Source organism: Sminthopsis crassicaudata, chromosome 3 (assembly GCF_048593235.1).
Source record: "Sminthopsis crassicaudata isolate SCR6 chromosome 3, ASM4859323v1, whole genome shotgun sequence".
NCBI lineage: Eukaryota > Metazoa > Chordata > Mammalia > Dasyuromorphia > Dasyuridae > Sminthopsis > Sminthopsis crassicaudata.
Genome location: NC_133619.1, coordinates 604,332,496 through 604,356,383, shown reverse-complemented (window position 1 = coordinate 604,356,383; position 23,888 = coordinate 604,332,496). Strand labels below are relative to the sequence as shown.

The following is a 23,888-nucleotide window of genomic DNA, read 5'->3' as shown; positions in this document are numbered from 1 at the left end:
TCTAATCCACACAAGCAAACTGGTGCCTTTGCAAAATGGAAAAAAAAATGAGGACCATGATTTATACCAGGGGTTCCCATGTCCCAAGAGCATTAAGAAGTTTGTCCCAAGGGGTACAGGAAATAGTGGACAAATAACTATTTCTCCATTAGTGATTCTCTTTTTCTTAAGTGTCTACCCATGATTTTATTTCATTTCATGTTGAATAGAAGACTGAAGACCAAGGATTATGAAGTGTAAAAAAGATTGAGAATCACTGCTTTAGAAAGTGAGATAATTACTCTAGTGAGAGCAAAAATGGGCAAAGAGGAATTTTTAAAGATGGAAAGAATTGGGTGACTTTGCCCCAGACCTGTGATTTTGAAATGTTCACAGATATATTGCTTCCTTCAATCTGCCTCTTTTTTGGGTTCTGGGATGGGTGTGTGGGGTAAAAAGATAAGTTAGCTATGGTTCTGATGAGTTATAGCAAGTGATGATGAGATACAACAAATCACAAAAGTAGGGAGTTACTGGAATGAATTCAGAGGCTCAAACCATCTCCAAACCAAGAGTCAAGACTTTCCTGGGATGCCATAAGGAGGGTAAAGTTCATAATTAACTCTCAATTAACAAGGAGGGAGGGAGGACTTTTTATGGGAAATAACCTAGGGCAAGGTGTGCAAACTTTGCTAATTTTGTAAGTACAAAATACCCTATGGAGGTCTGTAGCTTAATCTTCAAATTGTATATGGTAATAGTGGGTGTGTCAGCACAGGATAGTTATGTCTGTACAAGATAATTCTAGAGAGTCAGCTTTCTCCTCACTGGGGCTTATTTAGATACTGGGTTGCTACTAAGTTCATGGTATTTTGCTGGAGTCCATTTATCCCATCAGATTGAAACTTACACTTAATAGTTGCTTGACTTGGATCATGTCATTTTAATTCCCTAAGCTTAAATTGTCTTTTGTAACATGGAAATGATAATACTTCTATTGCTTCACTTCACCTGGTAGTTGTGAGGAAAATGCTTTGCAATTCTCAAAGTCCTATAGAAAGGAGAGTTGATATTATTGGATGGTAAGTAGGTATTTTCAACACTGTCACCCACTTGTGATTTGGCTAAGAATATTAGGGACAGGACCTGTGATTTTACTGGAATTGGGATCTCCCTAATAGGAAACCTGTTCAGTCCATTCAGGTTGGCACTTTCTCAGTCAATTCAAAAAGCACTTATTAAGAACCTCCTATGTGCCAGGTAATGTGCTAAATATGGGACACAAATAGAGGCAAAAGACAATCCCTGGCCTCTTAATAAGCTTACAGCTTAGCAGAGGACAACATGCAAATATGCAAACAAACAATCTGTTCAATTGTGTTCAACCCCATTTGGGATTTTCTTGGCAAAGATATTGATCCTGGTATGGTTTGCCATTTCTTCTCCAGTTCATTTTACAGGTGGGGAAACTGAGGCAAACAGGTTAGGTGATTTGCACAGCATCACATAGCTAGTAGGTGTTTGAGACTGGATTTGAACTCAAGAATATGAGTCTCTATTCAGTGTATTTATTTATGCTCTGTTCACTTTCCCACCTAACTACTCCTACAAATTAAGTTATATGTAAGATACATAGGAAATAATTAATAGAAGAAAGGCATTGGAATTATGTAGGGCTGAGAAAGCTCCTATGCCTTTCTCTGCAACTGAGAGGTTGTGAGCCACCCAAGTGCTTAGTATAGGCCTGGTGTACATAGTAGGGTAACATGCCCTCCTAGCAATTACAATTACTAGTCTGCCCTAGGCCCAGCAGAGTACCTTTGACCACTGACCTTTGCAGTGTCAACTCTACCCAGCTCGCCTCCTCTGAGGCCTTCAAAGGTCTCTGGCCAAGATCTCTTGAATCTATAGTTTAATAACCAGTAGCGCACTCAAGAACAGCTATGTGTAATCTTAAAAGCCTTTATTATACCTACTCACATAATGCCCTGACTTGTTGCCCTGACTTGTCAGCTCCTTAGTGAACACCTGGTCTGAAGATCCACGTGTTCACTACCAGACTTCTTACCTCTCACAGCTATCCATCAGCTTGGCTTGGCCATCTCAGGCTAGGGAGCCAGGTTAAAGAGAGCGACTGCTGTCTGCAGTGGGCTTATAAAGGATCTCTGAGGTCACACACACAGCCAACCAGCAAGAGAGCCGTCACCCATTATGAAGCTATCTCAATATGGTGAGGATCCCACCCACAGGGCAGTTCTATATCCACAGAGAATACTTCTGGGCCACTCAAATCTCCTGTTGCGCTGTGCCCGCCCATTTAAAGGGCCCTTACATAGTAGGTGTTATATAAATGCTTGTTCCTTTTCCCAAGTTCAGAGAAACCATTTTAATCCAAGTGGTCCTGGCTAGTATCCCTAGTCCCAATACCATTCTGCTTTTTGTTTTCTCTTGGTTTACTTGAACAAATTCTTTCACTTCTGGGCTTTAGTTCTGACTTTCAATAAAGAATCTATAATTCCACTTCTAAAATGACAATAATAATAACAGCTCACTTTTATAGCACTTACTATGTGCCAAGGACTATACACTTTACAATTATTACTTCATTTAATCCTCACAACCACTCTGGGAAGTTAATGCTATTATCATCCCCATTTTACAGATGAGGAAACTAAGGTAGGAATAGGTTAAAATTTTGCCCAGAATCACAGTAAGTATCAAGTTTAATGGGGAAAAGAATAAAAGACAAAGATACAAATAACCTAAATACCTAATAGAAATATAAGTATAGGGGGAATATAGACAAAATGCTGTGAGACTATAAAAAGGATTTGAGAATGTAGGTTTTTAGGACTAGAATAATAGCTAGCATTTATTTATACACTTTAGTATCTGTAAAATGTTTTGATACAAGGAGTTGAGTATTGCCATTATCCCCATGTTACAGATGGGATAATCTGTAAAGCACAGCAAGGATAAATGACTTGCTGAGTTGGTAAGTATATGAGACCATATTTGAACTCTGGTCTCTCTGCCTCTTGGTGCAGTGCTCTATCCACTTTGTCACATAGCTGCCTCTGGAAGACTTTTTGCTGTTCATTATTTTTCTCATAATTCCCCCAATGGAGATATCCCTTATCAGAGCAGGGGATTTCATCATCTGTTCTCTTATGGTTAAGAAAGGGCATTCTGAGCATAAGGGATGGGAAATGGGCTAGACTGAGGAAAAGTTGCAGAGTGGAAAGAATCCTGGAATATTAAGGCTAGAAGGAACCATAATTCAACTTCCTTTTTTAGCCCTAGAGAGAGGAAATCATAAGCTCAGTCAATAAGTATTAATCCACAAATGTATTAAATATCTAGTGCCAGGTGCTGTGCTAGCTCTAGAACTACAAGTATATAATCCAGTGCTAATATATTAACTGATTGATTGATTGGCAGAGTAAAAGTGTATATCAATTCTTTTCTTGGAGCAAAACACAAGAGAATCCTGAAAGCAGGACATTAGTTGGGGTGAGAGGTAAACTTCATTCAGCTAGAAAGCAGATTCAGGAATTAAGTTCAAAGAAAAGAGGCCAAATACCCTTTAATCCAACAGTGTCATTAGTGGGTCTGTATCCCAAAGAGATCATAAAAGAAGAAAAAGAACCTACATGTGTAAAAATGCTTATAGCAACCCCTTTTGTAGTGGCAAGGAACTGGAAACTAAGTAGATGCCCATCAATTGGAGAACAGCTGAATAAGTTATGTATATGAATGTTATGGAATAGTATTGTTCTACAAGAAATGATGAGCAGTTTGATTTTACTAAAAGTCTGGAAAGATTTACATGAACTGATGCTGAGTGAAGTAAGCAGAAACAAGAGAACGTTGCACACAGAAACAACAAAATTGCGTGATGATCAACTGTGATGGATTTGGCTCTTTTCAACAATGTGGTATCCAAGACAATTCCAACAGATTTGGGGTGGAAAGAGCCATCTGCATCCAGAGAAAGAACTATGGAGACTAAATGTGGATCAAAGCATAGTATTTTCACTCTTTTTTTGTCGTTGTTCATTTGTTTGTGGGGGGAGGTTTCTTGGGCAACTCGACAATTATGAAAATGCTTAGAAGAGTTGTGTATATTTAACCTACATCAGATTTTTTGTGGTCTTGAGAAGAGGAGAGGTAAGGGAGGAAGAGAGAAAATTTTGGAACACAAAATCTTACAAGAATGAATGTGGACTATCTTTACATGTATTTGGAAAAATAAAATACTATTGAAAATTTTTAAGAAAGAAAGAAAAGGGGCCAAGAAGATAGAGGAACTCAAGGTGGGTGATCAAAAGGAATGCAAAAGAATCCAGATAGGGCTCTAGTGTTTTGATTTTATTTTTTTCTTGCTACTGATTTCCTAGGGAAGATATGAGACAAAAGATATGTGTGAGCTGTATAGCCCAGGGGCCCAGGCTTGATAGAAGGAACCTGGATATTCTGCAACCAAGAAGGGACAAAAGGCTTTGAGCTTGGGGGTGGGGAAGGATTAGAGTAAGGGCTGAGGATAATGGGGTTTTTTCCCCATCCCCAAACAACTCAACCATAGTCTCTTGGGAAGGAGCTCAGAGGGAAAACTTCAATTAACACACTGATCAGTGAGAGAGGGCAGAATGTCAAAAGGGAAAGAAATGTGAAGAAGAGCAAGTTAATTCCTGGGTGTCTAAATGTGTAGTTGGAGGGAGGAAAACTGCAGGAGAATTAGAATTGAGGGTTCTGGACTTCCCTAGTCTATCCATCTGCCTGTCCGTCCATCCATCCATCCATGCATGATATGTGTATATGTATACCCATACGCATATATACATATATATATATATGTATGTATATATATATGTATATATATATATGTATATATATATGTATATATATATATATATATATAGGTGTTTGGCCATTTATACAGATGAGGAAACTTGCCCAGGTTCTCACCATTAGTGAGTAAGGCTGAATTTAAATTCAGGTTCTTCCTGAATACAGACCCAATATTCCATCCACTAGAGAACACTTTGATTACCCTGTTTTCAGATTTATAATCTGTGGGATGGGGAGGCCTTCTCTGTCCCTTGATGCAAAGATCAGCCTTTCTGGAGGCTTTCCTCAAGGTCTTTTTAATCTGTTGGATTTCTAGGGAAGTACTCAAATTCTTGACTCATCATTTCTCTCAGCCCCTATCTGTTAATCAGGAAGAGCTCGGTTCAAGTCCAAACTTTGCACATATGACATGACACACCTCCTTTTCCCATCATCTCATTTTTAATGAGAAGTTTTCTGCTTCTGCTTATTATTTTGGGTGATGCTTTCCATCTCCCCCCCCACCTTCCATACTAGATATCTCTCTATTGGTTTTTGAATCCCCTATAATTGTTATTCTTTGAGTAGTATAGTCTTCTGTGCTTCAGAATCAATCATGATAGCATCATCAGGCAAATGCTGGTGCTAAAAGAAGTAGGAAATATGCTATTTCTCAAACATGATGCATACATTTGCATCTTACATATGCATATATCCATAACATATATGATCTTTGCATTGTTAGTATCTGCAGTACTTGCAGCTCTGTCCCAAAGGAGCAGGTTTATTCCCCAGGTGCACTTCTCCAACCCCTCCTGTTTCACCAATTCCATTGGGAACAAGAATGAATTCCTACAGTCCCTCGGCTTTCTCTTACCTTCTTGGTTAAATAAATTCCTTCCTTTAATAAATATGTATAAATCAGTGTCTCTGTTATGCCAGGTACTGTCCTAGGTGCTGGAGTTTACAAAGGTTGCAGTACAAATGACCTAAAGTCTTCAATGTCTTTCTGTCCCTCAGAGTAAGCTACATATGGAAGGTTTCCGCAGCCTAAAGGAAGGGGAAGCTGTGGAGTTCACCTTTAAGAAGTCAGCAAAAGGCCTTGAATCAATCCGGGTGACAGGACCTGGTGGTGTATTCTGTCTTGGAAGTGAGAGACGGCCCAAGGGGAAAACGCTTCAGAAACGCAGATCCAAAGGAGACAGGTATGATGATGGGCAAGACTGGGCTGAGGCTATAGGGGGCACATTCAGATCTGGTCATGGAGGAAGGCAAAGGTGCTTTTGGGTCCCTCCTCCTGATGATTGTTTCTTACCTTTCTAGGACTTTCCCTAACTCTTTCTAAGGTGGAGATTTGACATCTTATCTGATTGCTTCCTCCCATGGGAGGTGGATGGAAGAAGGAATCTTTGAATACACTCCCCTGATCCCATCCTAACCGGGGTAGCTCTTTTGCTCTGATCAGTTCAGGTCTCACAATACTTACAGAAAAGTTTTCTCTAAAAGAGGGAGACTTCATGTCTCCTATTTTCAGATTATCAACCTCAACATCTTGAGGAGAGATAGAAAAAAGGAAAGGAAGGTGTTGTGGGAGAGGGAAGTAGGGTTCTGGTGATGGGATTTGGATGGAAATAAGTGAGGAAGGTTTCAGGTATGAATGCAGCCACTTGCCCTAGTGATAACAAACAAAATTGATTTAGGGTTAGATGATCTAAGTTGAAGTAGATTTTGCAACTGACCAGTTTTGTGGCCTTTACCTCTTTCAAGCTCAATCTTATATGTGTGACAGTTTTTGAGATCCTTATCAACTCTAGCAGTTGCATCCTAACTAGTATACTTATTGGGAAAATTTGGGAGGTTGAGTTTGGTCTGTACTATTCACCCCTTCCATCTCCACTCAAGGAAAACCTGAACCCATGGAACCAGTAATTTCACCTGGTCAAGTGAATTCCCTACTATGGATCTTGGTTTCTTCACCTGTCAAGAGAGGGTATTGGAAGTGATGATTTTAAATCTTAAAAGATTTGGACAAACTAAGATTTCTCCCAGGTTAATGTAAGAATTATCCTATAGGGGAATCCTCTTCTCCCAAAATGAATTGACAATCATAACTGAAGTTAGTAAATAGCCTACTTTAAAAAAACTTTTTTTTAAATTTTTTTCTTTTTTGGCAGAGACAATTGAGGTTAAGTGACTCGACCAAGGTCACACAGCTAGGAAGTGTTAAGTGTCTGATGTCATATTTAAACTCAGGTCCTCCGGACTTCAGGGCTGGTGCTCTATCTACTATGCCACCTAGCTGCCCCTAATAGCTTACTTTTTTGATCTGTATAATCACAAAATAAGAACTAGTTTGCTTAAGACCATAGTCAGCTGTTCATGGAAATCATTTACAGTAGATCATCTATGCACAAGGCTATTTAACCTGGGATCCAAAAGAGATTTTAAACAAAAATATTTTATAATAATTTCATTATATATTGTCTCCTTTGTAATTCTGTTTTATTTTTCTAATTTAAAAACATTATTCCGAGAAAAGGATCTATGGGCTTCCCCAGAATGGGGTCAGGGTGAGAGGTACAGGTTCTAGACACTTAAAAGGCTAAGAACCCCTGATCTGGTCCAATTTAATTTTGCAGATGAGGAAACTGTGCCCCAGAGAGAGAAATGGTTATTTGCTCCATGGTAAATAGGTAGCAAATAGTAAAGCTGAGCACCAAATCCATGTCTTCTTACCTTACATTGAATATTCTTTCTGTTATTTCTTGCTAAGTTCATTTTTGACTGAAATCAGGGAAAGTTTCATGACAATAGGACAGTCTTTAAAGGGTGGGGACAATTTCAGCAGGTGGTGATGAGTGTAGCCAGAGTCCCAAGTATATAACAATAACATTGGGGATGGGTAGGGAATTAAAAATCCCAGAATGTGCTGATAGAAAAATCGTATTAGCCTGAAGCACAGGTTATGCAAGAAGAAAAAAATTGGAAACAAAGGTTAGAGATAGATTGCATAGGGGGCAGGTAGGTGGCGCAGTGGATAGAGCACCAGCCTTGAATTCAGGTGGTCTCAGACACTTAACACTTCCTAGCTGTGTGACCCTGGGCAAGTCACTTAACCCCAGCCTCAGGGGGGAAAAAAAAAAAAGAGATAGATTGCATAGAAAGTCTTGAATGTCAGGAGTTTAGATATGATAAGGTAGGAAATAGAAAGGTGATAGAGTAAGCAGAGAGCTGAGTCCAGAGTTGGGGAAGCATCGAAATCCTCCCTGAGATGTTCACTAGCTGTGTGACCCTGATGACAGAGATGATAATATTCCCTCCTTTCCAGAGTGATTATGAGGATCAAATGAAATAATATTTGTAAAGTGCTTTGCTAACTTTGAAGCATTTTATAGATACTCTTGTAATGATAATAATAAGAGGTACTTATCTGGTCCTTTAAAGTTTGCAAGGGTTTTTACATGTTATCCTTCTGATCCTCACCACGATGTTTGGGGCTCAGTATTATTATCATCCTTATCTTACAAATGAAGAAACTGAGACTGAGGGAGATTAAATTAAGATATATCTGGCAGAGAGTGCTAGATTAATTGGAGGGATGTTTAATAACGTGGTTCTGCTTCTCTAGCAGATTTGACACCATGTTAAAGAGCAAGAAAATGAAGACTTATTGGTGGAAAAAATGCTCCAGTGTGCTTTAACGCTCCAGAAGATTAATGTCTTTTGTGTGTCTTGGTTCGAGGATCGTTTTGCAAGGAAATAGCTGCTCTGTGAGGGCTCATGCTATGCAAGAGCAGGCAAATCTGTCTCCGTCTGGGTATATGACCTCTCCTTTCCACTCCACAGGTGCTACAACTGTGGAGGGTTGGATCATCACGCCAAGGAGTGCAAGCTGCCACCCCAGCCCAAGAAATGTCATTTCTGCCAAAGCATCAGTCACATGGTGGCCTCCTGCCCTCTGAAGGCTCAGCAGTCACCCAGTTCACAGGGGAAACCAGCTTACTTCCGAGAGGAGGAGGAGATCCACAGCCCAGCCCTACTCCCTGAGGCCCAAGATTGAAGTGGGGTCTGGGACCATCCCAATGGGATGGGAAGGCTTTAAGGAGCAGGCGTCAGTCACTAGGGAGTGGGGAATGTCAGGGTGGGATAGAATGGGGTAGGGTGGGGGGAGCTAGCTGGTACTACTAAGTGTCTTGGGTCCAGAATCCTCAGCACTGTCCCCTTCCCCTTGAGGAGAGGAGAAGGGTCATATCCAGAGGCCCCTCCATCCATGGCCTGCCTCCATCCTAGAATCACCAGCCACATAAACTATGGCTTTTCTTGAGGGAGACCTCAGGGAAGGCAAGGACAGGGGGGTTAGGGAAAGAGAATGATTACTTAAACCAGAGTGGCAGGAGGCATAGCCTTGGATGGATGGACCAAAGCCCTGGGGGCCCCCACCCCCACATCTTTTTTTGCTGCCTGGGGACAAGAGTCCCTGGGAGGGGAATGGGGACAGTGGGAATGGTGGGGGGTGGGTAAGGGTCCTCTTTGTCTTGGGTCTTCTCTAGATTCAGTGCTCTATCCAGCCTTACCTCCCTTCCCTTAGCAATGGGATTGAGGGTGAGACTGCTACAGCTCTGGTTCTTCTTCTTGCCCTGGGCCACCCCTCCCATGTTGATTTTATTTATTTTGCTCACTTGGACGTCTGCACCTTGGGCCCTACACCTGCCCCCCTCTGCACCCTTGAGGGGGGACCCCATATCACAGGCGGGACATCAACTGGCTCTGGTTGGGATGAATCACGTCTGCGTCTTTTCCTTTTTTGTTGTTTTTTTTTTTAATATAAATATTCTGGTTTTGTATTTTTGTATATTTTAATCTAAGAGGCCCTCATTCCTGCACTGTGTTCTCAGGTATGTGAGCAATCTCAGGGATAATTCAGTGGCAGCTCTAGGACTACCCAGCAGGAATAAATAGATTAACCTATTTTTAACAACACAAAGACACAGCAGCTGATTGTACTGTACAAACAGTTCCGTTCATCTACCTCAAGTTTGTGAGTTCTTATGCAAACTTTCCTCCTGTGTCCTTAATGACTTGCTCAATCTTTCCTAAAATACACCCACTATCTCTCTCATTCTGTCTGTCTCTCCTTGAAATCCTTAGATGGGGGAGGAGAAGGTTGATTGTAATGGGGCATCATGTGGGCATACCTGCTTGTGGAGAGGAGGTTTATCCCAGTGAGTGCCAGGCACAGAGAGAAAGACAGAAAGACAGAGACAGAGAGAGACACAAGAGAGAGAGAGAGAGAGAACTTGATGGAGGTGAGCCAGCTAGCAGGCTTGAGGCATTAGTGGGAAGGATTTCTGCCCTGACTTGTCACCCCTTTGAAGTACAGCCAATATCTTCCAGGCATGGGGCTTGGAACTTTTGTCTTACCACACCCCAGATCTATCTTTTAAACCGTTGAGCCATCATTTCTCTGCAGAAAGGTGGGTGTGTGTGTGAGACTAAGCCAGGCAGGAAAGGGAAATGGAGATGTATCTTAGATCTGGGGAAGTTTGAGTTCAATGAAATCACCCCTTTCTCTGTACTCTTCCCATCAGACTGCCCAGAAGGGCAGGTTTGACAGATCATAAAGGCCTCAGATCTTTAACCCTTAAAATGCTGGACTTTATTATCTCCTCGGATGGGTCTCAAGCACAGGGCCTTGTGGCTAGGGTGTCTGTATGCCGGACATTTCAGGGGCCTGAAAGTCAGCATAGTTTCCTGTTCTGCTGTCAGTGCCTCAATGGTAAAGTAGCAGCCTAGGGAGAAAAGGGATTTGGTGAATGCTGCTGGGAGATCTGTCCAAACCTACCTCACTGACTATGTGCTGAAATAGGGCAAATGCAATAGAAGGCACTGGGTGACAATGGAGCCTGATCCGGGTTTCTCGGCTCCTCCAAATGCTGCGTGCCCCCCTCGCCCCTCAATTTCCCCCTCTAGTTTTTGTGTCTGAGATGTATAGGGCTTCACAAGTTGCTGATTTGGTGATTGCTAGGTGGGCTAGTCTGTGTAAATATGCTGTCGATCTTTCTCCACCTTCCCTTGGGGTTTTTATTGTTTACAAACTTTTTTTTTTGTATTGAAAAGAAAATAGCCAAAACATCTCTTGTCAAAGGGATTCTGCACCAGGCAAACAGAGATCTTGAAACCAGGACTTGGTTAGTTCCTCCTCTCCAAGGTTTCAGATGGCTTCTGTTTTCTCCTCTGCCATCTACTAGGTCCCAAAGCTCAAACTTTCAAGTCTTGCTAATCACTTGATTACCCCCCCCAAATTACATCTGTTTTCCCAGATGCCTCCACAGATTTCTGCCAAAAAAAAAAAAAATCCAGGGAACCAGAAACCCACTGTCAAAATTCTCTTGTGGGTGAGGAATGTAGGAGAATTACCAAATGTTTACTTGATTATTTGGGGCTCGAGCCCAGTTCATGCAGCAATGGCAGCCTTTGGAGGGATCCTGAGGGAGGGCTGGGAAGGGCAGGATTGGTGGGAGACCTGGAGAAGGGAAATGAATGTACACCCAAGTTCCCCACCAAGGATCTCTTTTCTGTTGGTGCAAGAAATTCTTTTCAAAGTGGCCACAAGATTGTCTTATAGGAGACGGACGAATGTAACTCCATGTTTACTGCTAGAAACCAAAGCTTTTTGTGAAATTCTTGAATTTATATGAAGGGAGGAAGGGAAGGAGGAGGGAAAGAGGATGATTGTCTTAATCTGTGTCTTTTTCCTCCCCTCCTTTGCCCTCATTCCTGAGCTGCTGGAGACTGAGCCCCCCTTGGGCAGCGCCCTGATCTTGGGGCAATTGTGTTTGATACTTTGCAGTTAGGGCTTCTTCCTTTCCCTTCCCTCCTCCCCCATCTTGTTTTGTGACACATGCTAACCCCCTCCCCCTTCTCCCTCTTCCCCCCCTTCCACCCTGGGAAAATACAATGAATAAAGACTTATTGGTACTGAGAGCCTCTGCTGTCTCTTTCTTATCAGACTTTTGGGCAGTTTTTCTCCTTTCCCCCGGGAAATTTCACCGCCTCCCACTCCCCACCCCCCATCCTTTGCTGCTTCCTCTAAGCTGGGGAAGCTGGGGCCCTAGGAGAGGAGCACTTAAGTTACTGACTAGTCTTAGCTTATTAGGGACTGAATCTTTAAAGTCCAGTCCTCTTGCACCTAATTACAGCAGATTTTTGTTTCTGGTTCAGGCCTCTTGGAAGCTGCCACATTCAGGAGAGGATTAAGGATTTGGCATGCATGAGAATGGGGTCGCCTGTGCCCCTGGCTGGGATGAAAGGCTGGGGCCACAGCTCGGGGCATGAGACCCTAATAACACTTTGTCCAGCTCCTGGCGCCTTCTCCCTCAAAGACCTTTACAAACCGTCATTAATTAACAGTCCTACCCAACTCCCCGGGGAGGGAGGTTTGAAAGCGAGAAGCTGGGGAAACTGAGGCAAGAAGAATTGGCCACCGGTTGAGTAAAGTGACAAGTGAGGGTATATAAAGAGGTGAAAGGGACCTACGCTAGAATGAAGATGAGCCCATGATTTCTCCAACATCCCACCCCCCAGCCCAATTCAGAACTCTTTGTTCTTTTAGGTCACAGGATCAGAAGGGGCAAGCCTGATTATCTAATGCTTTTTGTGTTCAGAAAGAATCTTCTAAAAACATTTTGTAAATATTCGGGAGGAGGAGGGAGAAAATAAAGAGGAGTGTCTTTCTGAGGATCCCGTAGAATGGCATGTCAACAGCTTCCATAGTATCAAATCCTCTCACTCAGGAGTCCTCATCAGAAGAGGGGTTCAAAGAACCATTTCCCCATTTCCACTCCAGTGCTCAGACTAACCTTTTGTGTCCTCTTTAGGAGCTGAATTGAGTGGAATGTCAAAACTGACATTTAAGAGTCAGGATGTTGGAAATGGAACAAGGAACAAGAGAGCTTTAGAAAAGCCTGTCTTGCCCTGACATATCAGTCCCAATTTAGAAGAAAGAGTGTGTGGTAGAAATAATTTCCAATCTGCTTCGGTCTTGTTGATCCACATGACCCAAGGGAAATTTTCTTCAGACTAATACAGGGTCCAGAGGGCTGAATCATGGCTCATATTTAGAGGGGTTTAAATAAATGAACCCACATTAACTCTGACAGTTAGCTATTCTTATTGTCCTTACTCTCAGGATGAGGAAATTGAGATTGAGTAAGTTGCTAGGGTCACAGCCAGTGGGTGTCCTTGTCAAGGATTGACCCAGATCTTCCTCACTCCAATTCTTGCACTAACCACCTTATTTCCTCCTCGAAGGTAGGAGTCCTTAACTTTTTATTAGCTTTTATTTAAAGATGTTATGTCAAGGAATCCTTCAGCAATATGGTCAGGCTTTTCAGAAGACTGTTTTTAAATGTATAAAATATGTGGAATTACAAAAGAAATGGATTATATTGAAATAGTTATAATGTTAAAAAAGATTGACAGACTCTTGCTCAGAATGGTTTTTCTTCTTATAATTTTGATGGGCTGATAATGAGGGAAATCATATGAAGTAATTTTTTAAATGAAGGCATTCTTTAAACTTCTAGAAATACTATCGGACTCTGTCTACAAAAGCACATCTAGGACATGGATATTTATTTGAGTCCACTTTCTCTTTTTCTTTTCTTGAGTTAATTAAAACTTGAAAGTCATTGTTCTTAGAACCTGATCGGGTGATAAACTTGTCTCTTTTCAATAATGCAGTGATTCAACGCTATTTCAATAAATGTGGATGAAAAGTGAAAAAAAAAAAAAAGAACCTGATCTGCCTGTCTATTGGAAAGATGACTGGGCCTGCTGGTAGGACTTAGAGGTTCTAGCCCCAAACTAGACATAAACTTGGAGGATGATTCAGAGTAAGTCATTTACCCTTTAGGATCTTGGCTCTGTAAAAGAAGCAAGAATATTTTTTTAAGGATCTTTCTTGCTCTGATCAGTTTATGATTCTGGTGTCTCCAACCCTCTGATTAAAAACAAACCTAATAAAAAATAAAAATAAATCTAATGACCCATCTGCTGTTGTTCCATTTGAGTCATTTTCTTACTGAAATTAAAAAACCAGTTCTGACCCTGAATCTAACATGGGAGGCAGCTGACGTTCCTTGTTCTAAGAAGAGGAAGGGGAAGAAAGAAGCATTTGTTAAGCACTTTCTCAGTGCCACAAGCTGTGTTAAACATTTTACCACTACTGCTTTGGAAGGTAGGTACTATTATTATCCCTATTTTGCAGATAAGAAAACTGAGATAAGCAGTAATTAAGTAATTTGTCAAGTGTTAATTACACTGGGAGTAAATATCTTAAGGTGGAACTCTCTCTTTCCTAACTCCAGGCCTAGAACTCTAACTCCTGTGCCACTCAGCTCCCTCTATGGAAAATCACTCCTAGCTCAGGAGTTAGGAAGCTCCCGGACATAGAAGGCCCTTAATAAATGCTTGTTTCCCTCGGTCTCTAAGGCGCTTTCCAGCTCCCCCATTCCACGTTGTTAGGGCCCTCTCAGCTCTGTCATTGTGTCCTAAGGGGGCTCCTCCCCAGCCTGACATCCCACATCCTAAGGCCCCTCCCTGCTCTGACATGTTGGTCTAAGGACCTTTCTATCTGGGGCTTTTTTTTTTTTTCCTCAATGGTATTTTAATTTTCCAAATACAAATAAAGATAGTTTCAACGTTCATTTTTCTAAGATTTTAAGTTTCAAATTTTTTCTCCTTCCCTAAGACAGGAAGCAATCTGATATGGGTTATACACATACACTCCTTTTCTTTTTTTTAAGCTTTTTGTTTTCAAAATATAGACATCGGGGCAGCTAGGGGGCGCAGTGGATAGAGCACCAGTCCTGAAGTCCGGAGGACCCGAGTTCAAATCTGGTCTCAGACATTTAACACTTCCTAGCTGTGTGACCCTGGACAAGTCACTTAACCCCAGCCTCAGGGGAAAAAAAACACACACACACACACACACAGTTTTCACCATTCACCCTAGCAAAACCTTGTGTTTTTTTATGGCTCTCTTCTGGCCTAAATCATCTCATTGCAAAAAATACCAGAATTGATCATCATATAGTCTTGTTGCTGAGCACAACGATCTCCTGGTTCTGCTCACTTCACTCAGCATCAGTTGATGTAAGTCTCTCCAAGCCTCTCTGTATTCCTCCTGTTGGTCATTTCTTACAGAGCAATAATATTCCATAACCTTCATATACCACAATTTACCCAACCATTCTCCAATTGATGGACATCCATTCAACTTCCAGTTTCTAGCTACAACAAAAAGAGCTGCCACAAACATTTTGGCACATACAGGTCCCTTTCCGCTCTTTAGTATTTCTTTGGGATATAATCCCAATAATAGCAATGCTGGGTCAAAGGGTATGCACAGTTTGATAACTTTTTGGGCATAGTTCCAGATTGCTCTCCAGAATGGCTGGATTCTTTCACAACTCCACCAGCAATGCATCAGTGTCCCAGTTTTCCCACATCCCCTCCAACATTCATCATCATTTGTTCCTGTCATCTTAGCCAATCTGACAGGTGTGTAGTGGTATCTCAGAGTTGTCTTAATTTGCATTTCTCTGATCAATGGTGATTTAGAGCATTTTTTCATATGAGCGGAAATGATTTTAACTGAAAATTGTCCATATTCTTGGACCATTTAACATTTGGAGGATGGTCCAGCTCTCTGCCCTTTCCCCTTTGTCCTTTCCCACCCCCAAGGCACCGCCATTATAGGTCTCTGTGCCCAGATCTCTCCCAGCCCCTCTCCCCTCTCCACCCCCCCCCCGTGGCGCTGCTTTTGTAGCCCCAAAGAACCCTACTTTTACCCTCCCAGCTCCTCCCTAGGAATCAGGACTCCCTCAGACCCAAGTCCCCCTTCCTAGTCCACTGGTCTCGTCCTCAGACAGCGGGAGCATCATCCCCCGTCCAAGTCCCAGTGGTATACTCCAAACCGCGAGCAATCCGAGGCGGGCGGCCTCCTCACTGCGCATGCGTAGCTCCAAGCCCTCTCCCCGAGGCTACGAGATTGCGACACGAAGGCTTATAAGGGAGGAGGGGGAGAGTCCCGGCGCTGGCGATGACGTATTCTTCTGGCGACGAGTTCTTAGGAAGTACCGGCCTCCCTCTGAGATCGCTGAAGGTCCCTGCCGGAGCACTGCCGCGCCAACGGCCGGCGTTGAGGAGGGCAGGGCCCCCCAGGTGGAGCGTTGGGCCCTAGGAGGACTGGGGGCTCTGGGGGAGGGGAGGAGGGGACGGGCGGGGAGGACCATGCTGGGGAGAAAGGAAGACCGAGCGAGGAAGGCAGGAGGGTCTCTCAGGTCGGGGGTACTGGGAGCGGAAGGACAGCAGAGCTACTGGGGGGAAGAGAGGGGGGAGGAAGAGAGGAGGGAACCCCTAGGGGGGAGAAGAAGGGAGGGGCCACTCGGCTTTGAGGGAGGGGCTGTGGTAGCGGGTCCGGGAGGTTAGTGTTGGGGTCAAATCCCACTCCTCTGGATCCCCCGCTTGACGTGTCCCGGCTCCCCCGGTTGGAGTTTTCCCGCAGAGATGCTGCTCCCGCTCACTCACAGATGGGGAAACTGAGGCAGCCGGGAGGAGTGCAGGGTCGCCCCCTCTGCCTCACGTGCCCCCTCGGGGATGTCGAGGCCCCCATAACTCTCCTCCGGTCCTGGAGCTTCCTACTGATAGTGCCAACTTTCCCCAGGCGCTTCTCGGTGTGGGGAGAACCAGGCCCGGCTTCCTGACGCCCGGGGCCATGTCGTGGATCCGGGAAGGGGAGCTCACCCTCCTGGAGCGCTTCTGCGCCAACATCATCAAGGTAAGAGTCCGGCCCCTGTCAGCCGGCCCGGGGGCTGTGTAGCTCATGGATCCAGCTTCTACGGGGGATGCGACTCACTTTTACTGACACTTACCTTAATTAATAGTTATTTTCTTGCCCCCCCCCCATTAATTAAAAAAAAAAAAAAAAAAAAGGATCTTGTCAGAAATCTGCACAAAGATACATCTCTTTTTGGCCGGGAGTCCCGCCCTGCTGTCAGAAGGTGGGCCTCCTGACCCAGCAGTCAGGTCGTTGCTGGAGGTGCTGTTCTCTTGCTTCGTTTTATACACGTCTTCCCGAGCCCCTCCAAAACCATCGCCCCTTTCTTAAGGCATGTTCCTATGACGTCATGCCAGAAGTGCTGTTGGAGGGCGGGAGAGGGCAGGATCACCGCTCCGAGGCTGGAGGAGCACTAGGCTCCTCGGAGTGGGGGGGAGGGTAGTGCTGCGGCAGTTTATCTTGGGAGGGGGGGAAGGAACCCTCGGGCTAAAAGTCCTGCTGCAGCCCGGGCCAGCTTCTCTGTCTGCTCTGAGGACACTGCAGATCCCCGCGTGCTGGGGGCTCCGCCCTGGCAGCCCCGGAGGTGGTTTTGCTGTTGTCGCTGTTGCTTTTACAAATGTAGCTTTAGATTCCTCTGGTTGGCAAAGGAGTCAGAGGCTAATTTAGAAGGGGCAGGGCAGGGGGTGGGGGCGAGCTGCCCTTTCCAGTCACGTCTGGTCTCCGTGACCTCCTTTGGGGTTTTCTTGGCAAAGATACCGGCGTGATTCGCTGTTTATTCTCCAGCTCATTTAACAGATGAGTAAACTGAGGCAAGCAGGGTGAAGTGGGAGAGTCACAGTGTCTGAGACCAGGTCTGACCTCAGGAAGATGAGTTTGTTACATGAGGAGAACAGAGCAGCGTTTTGATTAGATGGATTCTCCCTCTTTTTTTTTTTTTTTTTTTTAAGTTTATATCTTAATAGTTTTTATTTACCAGATATATGCATGGATAATTTTACAACATGGACAATTGCAAAATTGTCTCAATCTTGTTCCAATTTTTCCCCTCCTTCCTCCCCATAATGATCTATTCGTCCCAGCTTCAACAGGAGATACAATTAATTTAAAAAAATAAAAACAAGGTGCTTGTCAGAAATATGCAGTCAAACAAAAATAAATCTCATTTTGCCCATGTGTGTTTTTGCAGATGGCAGGTAGTCCCCTACATGTTAAATATGTTAGAGTATAAATTAACTACAATACATGTATACGTGTCCAAACAGTTATTTTAGTGTACAAAAAGAATCGGACTTTGAAATCATGTGCAATTAGCCTGTGAAGGAATGGATTTTCCCTCTTTATCCTATGAATCTATGGGATCAAGATTAGAAGCCCAGGGTCCCAGCTCTCAGATCAGCTGTTTTCCCCTTGCATTCCAGCTACTGTTGGTTCCTAGAGGCAGACTCAAGAACTCAAACAGTTGGTTTCTTCCCTCTCCCCACCCCATAATTTATTTATTTATTTATTCTTATTTTTTAAAAATTATTTTATACTCATAACTCTTTTTTTGACAGTACATATGCATGGGTAATTTTTAAAAACATTATCCCTGCACTCCCCTCTGCTCCGAATTTTTCCCCTCCTTCCCTCCACCCCCTCCCCTAGATGGCAGGCATTCCCATACATATTAAATATCTTATAGTATATCTTATTTATTTTTATTTTTAAACACATTTCCTTGTAAATCATGTTGGGAGGGAAAAATCAGAACAAAAGGGAAAAACCACAAATGAAAAAAAAGAAAAGTGAGTAGAGTGTGTGTTTATTTACATTGTTTCCAAAGTTCTCTCTTTGGATGCAGATGGTGTTTTCCATCCAAAGTTTATTGGGATTACCTTGGATCACTGAACCAATGAGAAGAACCAAGTCCTTTGATCACTGCACATTCTTGCTGTTATGTACAGTGTACTCCTGGTTCTCCTTGTTTTGCTCAGCATCAGTTCATGTAAATTTTTCCAGACTTTTCTAAAATTAGTTTGTTCATCAGTTTTTATGGAACAATAATATTCCATTACTTTCAAATACCACAACTTAATCAGCCATGATTTTTGCACATGTGGTCCTTTTTTCTCTTTTATGATTTCCTTGGGATACCAACCCACTAGTAGCACTGGATCAAAGTGTAAGCACAGTTTGATAACCCCTTGGGCACAGTTCTGAATTATTCTCTAGAATGGTTGGATCATTTTACAACTCCGCCCACAATGTATTAATGTCCCAGTTTTCCCACCATTTATCTTTAACTTTTCTTGTCATCTTAGCCAATTTGAGAAGTGTGAATTGTTTTAATTTGCACTTCTCTAATCAGTAGTGATTTAGAGCATTTTTATATGACTATAAATGCTTTAATTTCTTCATCTAAAAATTTCTGTTCATATCCTTGAAGTTTCTTCCCATTTTACACCTTGAAATATTGAATATCTTTTAATGAATAAGTTATTTTGAAATACTGAAGAATTTAATTGATGTTGGTTCTTCTTTCATCCAGGTGGACTACAACTCTGCTATACCTTAGTTAGATCTTCATGAATTTCTGTGATAAAACTTTTATTATCTGCTTGCCCAGCCCTCTAGTAATGAGTTTCTTGCCTGTTTAACCAGGTTAGCACTCAGAGAACAGATATACATTGTGTGCTCATGCCGTCCTTCAAGCTCTTCCAGTTTGGTGTGGGGCCTCAGGGTCACTGGCATGGCCTTAAGGAAGTTACAGAAATAGAACTTGATTGAAAGGATAAAACAGTTAATCATTTATTGTGTATTTAGTGCTAAGTACTAATTATGACTTATTCTGCTTCTTGAATTTGCTTTTTAAGTTCTAATGGGCAAGTCAAACAAACAAATTTTCAATTTATTTAATTTTGAATATAGCACTAATACTGGTTCTTGCAGAAGTGACTAAAGAATGGTTAAAGTAAAGAGAAGGTTCTATCTTGGAAGCCTTTCTAAAGGAGTCATATTTTGAGTTTGGTCTCAAATAATAGACATAAGAGAAAAATATGGCATACAACTAAAACGACTCTAACCTGATATGTTTAAACAAGCTATTGATTATGAAAATGGGGAAAGGTTGGAAGAATGGGTAGTGACACTTCGTGAAAGATGATTTGCTATAGGCCTAAAAGGATTTCAGATATGTGGGGTGAAGAAGAATGATAGAGAAACACCTTTGCCAAACCTTGGTGATTCTCTATGTAAATTGACAATAATAATACTTGAACTACTCATTTTAAATGGTTATGTTAGCTCTTGTTCCTCCAGTAAGGTTCTTCTGTGACTTACCAGAGCAGGATTGAAGCTTTGCCCAGTTTCTGCTGACCAAGAAAGTCTGCTAAAAGACCAGCCTAGCAGAGATCAGACTTCTCATAATTTGATCATAAATTGTTTTAGCCACAACTTTTTTTTTTTTTTTTTAAGTATTCAGCAGCCTCCTAAAGGTCTAAAAGAGAATTGAGAACAGTCACCATGCCATTGAATTCATTAATTCTTGAAGTAGTTATCATTAATGAGGAATACAATATATGGTACTTTTTTATTAGTGTTGTTGTTAGCAAGACTACCCTACAAGAGGAGAACATTCTCCAGCATCTAGGAGATAGATCTTTAAGCCAGTTGCTGTTTTCATTCCAATCTCCATAAGATTTAGATTATTCTTGTTTTGAGGAAGGCAGGGGACATCAGAGTCAGATGATCAGGCTTCTAATCCTTGCCCTGCCACTTAACTCCCTGAATGACTTTGGGTAAGGTAACTAGAACTGGTCTGGACCTCAGTTTCCTTATTTGTAAAATGAAGGGGTTGGATGTGAAGCTTCCTTCAGGTCCTAAATGTATGACCAATGCTGTTCATTAATGTTACTGTGGTCACTCTTTCCTCTTCCTTCCTAACTGCTCCTGCCCTTGGCACTTGAGGAAATGGGGGGGAAACTTTTTGGAAAGTTTGGGGGGGATAGCTGTAGTTAGTGACAGCAAACAGATTGGTTTGGCTGGTGTTAGGGCGATATGGAGAAGTGGGTGAAGGCTAGGGTTGAGATAACCTGGGAAGAGAAGCTAGCAGACTCACCAAGGGGTAAAAGAGAGAAGTCAAGATTACAATCTAAGAATCATTTCTTCAGTCAGTGGTGTTCGTGTGCTGTGTTCATGACTTCACATTGTTATCATAGAGCTGGCTTTTTCAGTGAGTGGAGGAGAGGCTGCAGTGACAGAATTTGGAACTCAAAATAAAATAAAAACAATTAAAATGAAAAAATTTATGGGGTAGTGGTGGGAGGAACAAGACACCATGCTAGGCAGTTAGGATATACCAAGATGAAATGGAAAATAGCCCCTTTGAGAGCTTAGACTCTACTAAATTGGTCATGAGAAAGGAAAGAGAGGGGCTAGTTTCTTTTGCTACTTTTCCTGCCTCTCCTCTGAAATACTTTTCCACAGGATCTCCGTGGGCGCTCCGGGAGCTGGGAGGAGGTGGGAGCAGTCTGAATTCTTAGGCTTTCATGCTGGCCGGTCCCTGTTACTTGGAAATGAGCATCTTCCTCCCTCCTGGCTTCTTTCTTGCCACAGGCCTGCACATAATGTCTTTCTTGCCCCCATAGGCAGGCCCGATGCCAAAGCACATTGCATTCATCATGGACGGAAACCGCCGCTACGCCCAGAAGTGCCAGGTGGAACGCCAGGAGGGCCATACGCAGGGCTTCAATAAATTGGCTGAGGTGGGAGGCAGTGCCCCGGGCAATGCTTGTGTACACCGAGGTTCACATCAGACTGTTCAACCTTTAGTCCTTAGGACCCTTAGTCTTTGGGGTTACTTCTCTGCCCAGGTATAAGTGGGAGGGGAAAGGACCACTGCCTGGTGCCTAGTGCCAGACCTTGTGCTAGGCACTTTGCAGAAGTTATCTCATCTGATCCTCACAACAACCTTGCGAGGGAGTTTCTATTAGGATCCCCTTCCTCCATTTTACAAATAAGGAGACTGAGGTAGGCACAGATTAGGCTAGGGTAGCACACCCAGTAAGTGTCAAAGGCTAGATTTGAACTTGGGTTCCCCCTCTGACCTTGGTTTTTTATCCATTATGCCACCAGTAGCCTTTAGCTGTTGAATGAAGGGTTCTTACTTAGGATTATGTAAATAGAAATTGTTATGTGAGCCAGTCTCCCTAGATGCTGGCAAGAATCCCAGCTGGCCAGCTTGTCTGCCTTCATCCCTCAGTGAAGACCATTACAATAAAGACCTGAATTTTCTTGATTTATTCTTGAACGAGGAAGCAGAGAGCTTATTCCTAAAACTCCTGGAGTTTTGTTTGACGTTAGCCTCTGCCTGACTTTAAAGAGATTCAGTTTTATCCTTTATTGCAAGGCACTTGGGGTCCTTCCCAGAGTGGCTGCCATTCTTTTGGATCTGAACAGGGTACGTGTCCAGTTTTCATTGGAGTGTTAAAAGTCTGAGCATCAGTTTGAGATGCTTTGGTTTAGGGGAAGCTATGTCCCCTCATCTGTTGACATGAGGAAGTTGTGATCCCTTTTAGCCTCCAAGGATTTTTATTTTCTGACACCAGCTTTATTCTCAGATATAGAGTAGTATGTAATTGAGAGCAGTTTTTAACTGGGTGATCCTTCTCTCTCTACCAGAATCATAACAGTTAATGATGCTGTAGATCATTATTTCTTTTATTTTAATACCATTCCCCAATAATTGTGAGACTGAAATCACTTCCTCTGCTCTACAGAGGTTAAATGATTTCCCTACAGTTACATAGCAAGTTAATGGGGGATCCAAAGAGCAGAATCCTGTTGTTTAAATGGATTTTTTTTTTCTTTTTCTTTTTCTTTTTCTTTTTTTTTTTTTTTTGGTGGTCATCTCTGTAATCTTCACAGGTTCTATCCCACTTAACTATGAGGCAGGATGTGGAGTGTCTATTCTCTAACCTCCCATCCCAGGGTCCCTAGCACTTTCCCTTTCTCCCTTCTTAGACCCTGCGCTGGTGTTTGAACCTGGGCATCCGAGAGGTGACTGTCTATGCCTTCAGCATTGAGAACTTCAAACGCTCAAAGAATGAGGTGGATGGGCTAATGGAGCTGGCCAGGCAGAAATTTAGTCGATTGATGGAAGAACAGTAAGATGTCATTCAGGGGGGGAGGGATGATATTCCATGTGTCCCCCAGATTCCTAGAGAATATGTGTGAAGGATCTTGTGTACTCATCCTTAGTCCTCCTGGGATGGGCATAAGACCCCAAGGCTCAATTCATAGGGAATTGGTGCCCACAACAAGCTTGGTAATGGCAGTTCAGTTTGATAAAAACCTTGGTCCAGGGAGAAAGTATGGGAGAAGCCTTGAATGACACCTTTCTCTTTCACTGTTGAGGAAAGCAGCTCAGGGATGAATGGCTGACTCTGAGGCTCGGAACTTCAGTTGGCCAGTAGGAGGCAAGCAGGAAGAATGAGTGCCCAGAACGTCTGCGGCTTCTAGCTGAGGCAGATCCAAGAAGGAGGCTCCATAAAACAAGCTTTAAAGAAAACTACCTCTGCTACCTTGGCCTCTTTTGGCTCACCCAGTAATCCAGTGGCCAGGTGACACTGAAATAGAAAATAAATAAATCAGGGCTGGGGAGCCTTTTTTCTGCCAAGGGCCATTTGGATAATTCAGACATCATTTGCAGGCCATACAAAATTATAAGCTTATAGAACTAAAGCAGTGGGAGATTGTTGTACTTAGCTTTTAGTTCATCATCACCTACAGTCGCCTCAGCACACGATTTCACAAGGCCTTATTATAAAGCCTGTGTGTTGGATGTTCCCTAGTCTTGAAATAAATAAAAACTATTATTTCCAGAGTTGCCATCCAGAGAGAAGCTCTTCAGAGCTTCGTGTCTAGCTGTTGTAAATATTTTTAAAATTAGTTATAAATTATATTGATGTTGATTGAAAGTAGTACCCTATCCTTTTAAAAACCTAAAATAGTATAGATACAATATAAGGATCCTTCAACCACCTAGAAATGAAGATAGAAAAATTTTCATAAAAGTGACCATTTTAGAGATGCATTCACCACTACCACTGCTAAAAACCAAACCATTTTACTTTATTTGACCTTTTGTAAATGATATGTCATTCCTGATCCTTGACCTTGGTCTAATTGGCCACCCTTAACAAGAGTGGTTAGGAAGTCATTTTATAAAAGGTGCAAAATTTCTTCATCTGAAACTTAC

General features: G+C 42.6%; 2 protein-coding genes across 4 annotated transcripts in view; both read left to right on the top strand.

The window, feature by feature from the left end:
* The window catches only part of LIN28A (lin-28 homolog A), a 28,188-nt gene extending 16,395 nt beyond the window's left edge, over nucleotides 1-11,793 (top strand). The window contains exons 3-4 of the mRNA XM_074305709.1: nucleotides 5,830-6,014; nucleotides 8,656-11,793. Coding sequence (XP_074161810.1) covers nucleotides 5,830-6,014; nucleotides 8,656-8,869 — 399 coding nt within the window. The 3' untranslated portion in view covers nucleotides 8,870-11,793. The remainder of the gene's footprint in view (nucleotides 1-5,829; nucleotides 6,015-8,655) is intronic.
* Nucleotides 11,794-15,892: 4,099 nt separating this feature from the next.
* The window catches only part of DHDDS (dehydrodolichyl diphosphate synthase subunit), a 32,266-nt gene continuing 24,270 nt past the window's right edge, over nucleotides 15,893-23,888 (top strand). For 2 of the 3 annotated variants that reach the window (XM_074305711.1, XM_074305712.1), the window contains exons 1-4: nucleotides 15,893-16,035; nucleotides 16,538-16,651; nucleotides 21,277-21,393; nucleotides 22,652-22,794. In XM_074305711.1, the coding sequence (XP_074161812.1) occupies nucleotides 16,589-16,651; nucleotides 21,277-21,393; nucleotides 22,652-22,794 (323 nt within the window). In that variant the 5' untranslated portion in view covers nucleotides 15,893-16,035; nucleotides 16,538-16,588. The remainder of the gene's footprint in view (nucleotides 16,036-16,537; nucleotides 16,652-21,276; nucleotides 21,394-22,651; nucleotides 22,795-23,888) is intronic. The other variant, XM_074305713.1, reaches the window with a different exon arrangement.